The 7,438-nt window shown below is 27.3% G+C and overlaps 1 protein-coding gene across 3 annotated transcripts; it reads right to left on the reverse strand.

Annotated features, from left to right (window-relative positions):
- Positions 1–317: 317 nt before the first annotated feature.
- LOC101220471 (transcription factor bHLH123) lies at positions 318–5,204 on the reverse strand. Of its 3 annotated transcripts, none has more exons than XM_011652237.2 (7): positions 4,805–5,204; positions 4,034–4,712; positions 3,791–3,910; positions 3,566–3,631; positions 1,875–1,940; positions 1,716–1,775; positions 318–771 (listed from the first exon to the last, which is right to left on the reverse strand). In XM_011652237.2, exons 1-7 carry the CDS (start codon positions 4,972–4,974, stop codon positions 619–621), a joined length of 1,314 nt encoding a protein of 437 aa, XP_011650539.1. In that variant the 5' UTR covers positions 4,975–5,204; the 3' UTR covers positions 318–618. The 3 variants fall into 3 exon arrangements, with proteins under 3 accessions (XP_011650539.1, XP_031739328.1, XP_004151277.2); XM_031883468.1 differs by having other exon boundaries at positions 1,881–1,940; positions 4,034–4,715; XM_004151229.3 differs by having other exon boundaries at positions 4,034–4,715; positions 4,805–5,200.
- Positions 5,205–7,438: the final 2,234 nt, after the last annotated feature.

Consider the following 7,438-nt stretch of genomic DNA (forward strand, 5'->3'; position numbering starts at 1 on the left):
TCACTTTCTTATGTTTAAACCCACTCACACCTCTATTTTCAAAAAACCCTATCATATTATAATTTAGGAATGAAATACAATTAATTCATTAATTAATCAAACATGTTTTTACTTTAAATTTACAAATGAACAATGACTTCCAAAATTTCAAAAAAAAAAAAAGAAAGGGAAAACTGAGAGATCATTTTATTAGTACTTTGTAGCTCTTTCCTCATTCCTAACATACATTTTCTTTTTCTAGATTATATGATTATTTTGAATTGAGTATCCAATTTAAAAAAAAAAAAAAAATCCCAAAAATGGGCCTAGAGAGGGAGGGAAGTTCCCATGGGAGGGGCAGAGTGGTCTTTTTATCTTTTTTGAATTTCTTGAATGTCTCATCCAATATTGTTGTGTTGAAAAAAACTTAAAACTAGTACAGTAATGTGGGGGTATTTTTTTTTTTTTTTTTTTTTAATTCCACCACTGATCTTATCATCCCCCAATTAAGTTTCTAGGGTATTGATAAGATATGTACTAGTTCCACACATAATGTGTGTATATATATATAAAAAACTATATATTATAATATAACTATATAATAAGAATAATAATGGGGATATAGATGTAGATATATATTTATCTGAAGGTTCCTCCGAAGGTTGGAGTCCAAAAATCAACTGTGGTTTCATGAGTGACTGGAAATGTACTTGAAACTGGAACTAAACAAAGCCCTCTGCTTCTTAAATCTTGCTTTCCTCCTTCTCCTTCCTTAACTGATTTCTCATTTCTCTACAAAAATTAATTCCCATTTTTGTTTTTATATATATATATATAAGAAGAAGAAGAAGAAAAAAAGCAGCTTTTCATCATAATTTATTTTATATATATTCTTCAAAACCACTCTCAAACTATTATTGTTTCTTTTAAAACTCATTCTTTTGTACAAGAGGTGCTTTTAACTTGGAAGAATTTTCATTTCAAAACGTTTCTTTGAAAACATATATATTATTAATCTTTCAAAATGGGTTTCTTATTTTCTCTTTTCGATTTTCTAATTTTTCTTCCTTTAATAAACTTTTTTTTTTCGGGAATAATCTTCCGGTTTCGTAATTATGATTTTTCTTTTCATCATTATTATTTTTTTATGTAATTAAGATTTTAAAAGTAATGAATTAAAGATAACTAGATAAAAAACAGTAATTTTTGCCAGTGAGATTTTTCCAAATGTAAAAATAGGAAACACTTAAACTTCATTTTTAAACTACTTAGTAATAACCGAGGTATTGTTTTATAAACCAAATTTTATGAATAGAAAAATAAAAAGTTACTTCTCTTCTATATTGATTACAATTAAGAAAGACTTTATCCAACGAATTCTACTCTTATAAAATGATATAAACTTTCTAAAACCTATAGTGCATTTCAAATAAAAAAAATTATCAAACAACAAATATATTTTTTTAAAAATTATTAAGAAAAAAAGTTATTTTACGAGGAACAAAATGGTAATCATAAGAACCTAATGACCAAAACGGACAAGCATAAAATGTTACTGAAAAATTAAAATTAAACCTAAAATATATAATATAGTACTGTAAAAAAGAAAAAAGAAAAAAAAACCCTTGAATATATAACGTTAATTACTTAAATTATTGGAGAAGGTAATTGATTAATAATATATAGTGATTAATTAATGAAACGTATAGAATCTTGAAAAGAGAATAATACTTTACCTGCTGCTGGTGTTGTTGCTGTACTACAGCTCCACTCTTCAAATATGGAGTGCTCAAAACCTAAAATTTCAAAAACCAATTTATTTTTAAATTAATATGTACTATTTACAATTTATGCTGAAGAGTATTAATAAAAATTTGATATAGATAAGCACTTACACTGACTTGTTCATGTAGAAACTTTATGTATTCAATTGCTTCAGAAAGCACTGAAGCTGTATCAGTCTGATAATAAATAAAAAACTTTCAGAATATAATTGTAAAATCTTAAATATATTTCTTTCATGATACTAATAAACAAATTTTAAAAAATTACTCAGTTTTATTTCCTACATTTCTAAATATTTTGTCGTAATTCTTTAATTTTTTATTATCTATTTATCGATACAATTATCTTGGTCCATCTTATTAGTTAGTCTTTTATTATATAAACTTAGATAGGTTTACATTTATTTAGAAATCTAAGCAAAGCCATATGTTCAGGTAAGGCCTACGCAAAAGATAAATAAACAAACTTTATGTTAATCATTGAAGAACAATATTTGGATTGAATAAAGTGTTTTTTGTAAGTATTAAATTAAAAGTGCTAAAGTTAGTTCAAATATGCCCTAAATTCAATGGAATTTCAAAATTTTCATTTCATCATTCTTTTATTTAAATTTTTTTGAACTTTTAGAAATATGTTTATTCAATATTTATTAAATACTCATCTTCCTTATCATTGTTCTTTTAGTGCAATTATGTTTGTTTCCTTCGATTCTTTAAAATTCACTTCAATTCTTTATTAACATACTTTAGTTCTATACTGAAATTTAGAAATTAAGATTTTTCTTTCTTTTTTTTTTTTTTGCCTAGTTTGGTATCAAGTTTGTTTTATGAAATTTGTGATAATTTTCTTCTAAATAGTTACCTACTATAGTTCTCTCGTATCTTTTGAACTTAGAAAAAAAAAAAGGAAAAAAAGAGAGAGAGACTGAGTTTGTTTTTTTTAAAAAAACCCTCCTTTCTTTAAAACAGCTTGAATCTTTAAACAAATTCTAAAAAAAAAAATACTTTTAGATTATTTTTTTTTGCAAAATTTGGCTTAATTCTTTATAGTATTAGTGGGAAATGAATATATATACATTAAGCCTCATTTTGCTTATTGTTTCTTAAAATCTAAATTTATTGATTTGTTAACTACTCATTCCCAAAATTATAAAAAATCAACTCAAAATTTTGAAAACAAAAAAGAAAAGTAATTTTAAAAACTTGTATTTGATTTTTGGAATTTATCTACCGTTCAAACTCTTTTAGCTAGGAAATATATAAATTATTATAAGAAATTGAGAGAAAATAATTAGAAAAATAACTTTTTTATATATAAAAAAAGATGATCAAATGGACACTTTTCACCCCTAAATTTCTCCTTATTATCTGCATTCTATCAATATTTTCAAACACCAAATAAGAAAATAATTTTAAAAACTTATTTTTGTTTTCAACAATTGCTATAAAAAGTATGAAATAGAAATAAAATTTGAAAATGGAATGCCAAATCAACTTTTACCCTAAAACAAAAATGAAAAAGAATTAAAATATAAAAATTTTGAGTTAGGTTTTGCAAGAAAAAAAAATAAAATCTATGATAAGAAAACCATGAGTAAGGTTGTTAATAAAGTTAATTATAGATATGAAAAGTTGATCAAAGTTGTGATGAAATATTTGAAAGAAGAAGAGAAAAAAAGAATGGATAAAAAATATAGAAATACGTTGAAAAGAAAAAGGAAAGATGAAAAAAAAAAAAAGAGAGAAGGAAGAAGGTGGAGAAAAAAATAGGTATAAAAATAGAAGAGGAAAAAATGAAATACCTTTCCGAAAGGTGAAACCAGTTGTTGGAGCGCAGTGATTCTGTCCCCCATCTTCTCTTTCCTCACCTGCAAATTCCAACCCAAAAAAAAAATACATCCTTTATTTTATTTTATTCATTTTTTTAAAAACAAATAAATTTATGGAATTACATTTCAAGAGTATAATTATTTAAAATTTTTAAAAAAGAAAAGAAAAAAAGAAAAAGAAAAAGAAAAAAGGAAAACCTTAAAAGCTGGCAATGGTGAAGGCGTTTCATTTCTGGGCCTTTTAGCAGCGGCTGATTGCTGATTATTATCATTTCCACTTTTTTTCGTTGTTACCGAATCACCCACTTCCGATATATTCTGTTTTTCATTTTAATAACAAACTGATTACTTTCTATACTTTTTTTTTTTTTTTTTTACAATCATTATTTCCTAATCCAAAAACCCTAATCATCATAACCCCATTTCTTTTTAATTTAATACCTTTGATTTCTCGGTAAAACCCGCCGCGGCGTTATACGACGGCGCAAAATAACTCGGCCTAACCTCTTTCATATCCGACGCGTTCCAAAACGCCGTATTATTCGAAAATTGTAACTGACTATGTGGATTTCCCCCCGCTCCCGCTTTTGGCGGCGAGTTTCTTAAATACGGAGGCACTTTGGACGGCGACCATGACGCTCCTCCTGTCATTAACTCCCCCGAGTTCATTCCGAAATGGGAATTGTAAGGGAAGTTCATACCCATTGAGATTTGCTGCTGCTGTTGTTGTTGTTGTTCGCCGCCGGCAGCTAATAAGCCTTGTAATAATGTTGCGGAATTTCCGTACAAGTTCGCGTTTGTGTCGATTGGATAACTGGTGACGGCGCTGTCGCCTGAGCTATAGTGAGAAGGACTACTGAACTGGGGTTGAGCTTGATGATGATGATGATGATGATGATGATGATGATCTAATGAAAATCCTCTGTTTATTGGTTTGAAATCCGTCGCCGGTGATTCCCCCGAATATAGCTTCTCCGATCTCATCCATTGAATCTGTTGCTGTTGCTGTTCTTGCTGTTGCTGTTGCTGTTGCTGCCCTGTTTCTTCCATATTTAAATTCATATTATCCGGTTGTAGCATCGACCGGAAACTTCCCTCCGCCGCCTTTTCTCCGCCGCCCCTACTGTTCAAAAAACAAGAAAAGATAATTCATTGATTCCCCTGTGCCTCCGCCGCCGTAAAAAGAAAAAATTAGGGAAACAAGGAACTTACAAGAGGGGTTGGTTCCAATCGAGGCCTAAACCCATGATGTGCAAATTGGGATCAGAGGCGGCGGCGGCGGAGTCGGAGTGGTCGACAAAGGTGGTGATGGAGGAGGAAGAAGGGGATATTCTAGAAGCCGCTTCCCACCAGTTTCCACTGCTCTGAAACTCCTCCGCCATAGCTAAGACTACAGTTAATTGATTAATTTAATCAACCTGAAACCCAGTTTAGTTTGATGATTGTATTTTTGTGGAATCAATCAATAAAATCAGGTTTCGATTAATCTTCTTTCTTTTGTTTTTGGGATCTGGGGGGTTTTTTGTTTTTGGAGTTTTTATGTACAATAAAACGATTGAAAACGCTTCGCGGCATATCGCTATTTATATTGTAAATTAAAATTTAAAAAAACTGCTTTAATTAATTATTTTAATTTTAATTTTCTCTCCCACTTTCAGGTTGAGTTTAGGAAGAAAAAGGAAAAAAAGAAAAGAAAAGAAAAAGAAATGTGGTTGACATTTTTCAGGGAGAGTTGATTAGACTCTTGAGGAAAGGTCATTTTGGAATTCAATTTCTCTTAAATTCTTCCTTTATTATCACTCTTTCATTTTTTATTTTCTTTTTCTTTTCAATGCTTTCTTTCTTTTTTTAAACTATGGTTTTTATATTTATGTATATATTTATTGATTTCAACTTACTCTTACTTTTAACTTTTCATATCATAGTAAAATATAATTTTCTTATCCTTTCTTCTTGACTCAAAACTTTTTCTATTTAGTTCATTTGTATTACAATTTAACATATATCAAGTAAAATATTTTGGAAAGAGAAACTCCTTCAGTTCTCCAAAAGTTTAAAAAATGTAATTTAAAGAAGGTTTTCTTTTTAACTTTAACATAACTGTAAATATAAAAAAGAATTGGATGGTTTTTGTGGTTTCAAATTCACTGATTTTATAATCCCAAACTTGTATAGTTTGATAAAATTACGAATTAAGATGGGTGAATGGTTTTTGTGATCTGAATTGGAGGGTATCCTTTAATGAGTTTAGTTGGTTTCAACCCTGGATGAAGAAGCTTAGCCCACTTGTCTACAAACCATATAAAAGGACTCTCCAATCGTCATTTCCATTTTCATTTTTTAAGTATTTTCTTTTATTATATATATTCAATCTTTTTAAAAAATCAAGTTAATTTTTTTTTTGCATCTGTCAAAAGAAAGTCAAAACTCTATGTAAATAAAAACCGAAGTAGTTAATTATCTTGTATTTTTAAAATTTTGTACGCATTAATTTCTAACTCTATTTGAGTTAATGTAACATAAGAGAAAATGTGGTTTATTATTTCAATCACATCAATTAATCACAGTTGTTCCATAAAATGAATAAGTAAAAAAGGTAATAAATTTAAACTTAAATTGTAAAATATACATATAGGATAAAATTTACACAATAAAGAATATATATATATATATATTTATATAGAGAGATAGAAAGATAATATAATTTAACAATAAAAATAATTTTAATAACCATTTTGAAAAAAGTTCTAAACTTAAACTTTAAACTTAAAGGCTTCTAAATTAAGAATGGGTCCTACATGATCCTAATTAGAAAAGAAAAGGAAAAGTTATATATTGAATTAAGAACATTTGCAAAGTAAAGTGTTTAATTAAATATAATAATTAAGAATATGATATTTCTTTTAATGGACTAAAATACAAATTAGTTTTTCAAAGATTTTTTTTAAAAAAAACTTCTTGCCATGATAAATTTCCCAAGAGAGTTACATGGTTGAAAAATTGAAGAGTATTTACTTGTAGAATTGGGTATGTATATAACAATATATAGGAATTGAATTGCATCTATAGAAATGCTTATTAATTTGAATTTAAATATATATAAAAGGGTAAATCCAAGGAAATGAGTTGGACAAAATCTACAAAATTAATACAAATGTAATTTGTAAGAACAATACCAAAAAAGGACTAGATATCAAAATCTTTGTTTTCTTCGTATATTTCAAGTAAGTGATAAGATAAGTAATTAGTATTGCTCCTAAAAATATTATTTGGTAGAATATACATTGTTTTTTTCTTTTTATCTTAATAATTTTTAACTTTCAAATTTACCGTTTTAATATATTAGAATCTTGAGATAAAAGTCCTTTATACTCATTTTAATGAGTAATGTAGGAAACATAAATAACTCTTTTAGTGTGTTACATTAACTATTTTATTTGGTAAATGATTAGAGATGAGGTTATATATAATACGATTTACTAAATTTAAAAAGAGAAAAGAAAGTAGAGATATTGGACATTAAAAACTTTTCTCATACAAAACAGTAATTTTCATAACTCAAATTAATATTATTCAATATCAACCTAATGGAGAATAAGTCATTTTAAAAATAATTGAAGTTATTACCATAATTAGAGTAATTTGGCCATAATCTTGGAGTATATCATTGTATTTATTCTTTCCTTATTTGTTGCATTATTCTGTGTATATTTACACCTTCTTGTATTACTGGAAATTAATCAATGAAATATATTGTTTGCGCTCAACTTCTGTACGTTGTTTGTCTTGAAAATTTTTGGGGAGAGGTGCCCTCACCTCTGTTTATGTCATCAATCGCCTTCCTTC

This window comes from Cucumis sativus, chromosome 3 (genome assembly GCF_000004075.3).
Source record: "Cucumis sativus cultivar 9930 chromosome 3, Cucumber_9930_V3, whole genome shotgun sequence".
NCBI classification, from domain to species: domain Eukaryota; kingdom Viridiplantae; phylum Streptophyta; class Magnoliopsida; order Cucurbitales; family Cucurbitaceae; genus Cucumis; species Cucumis sativus.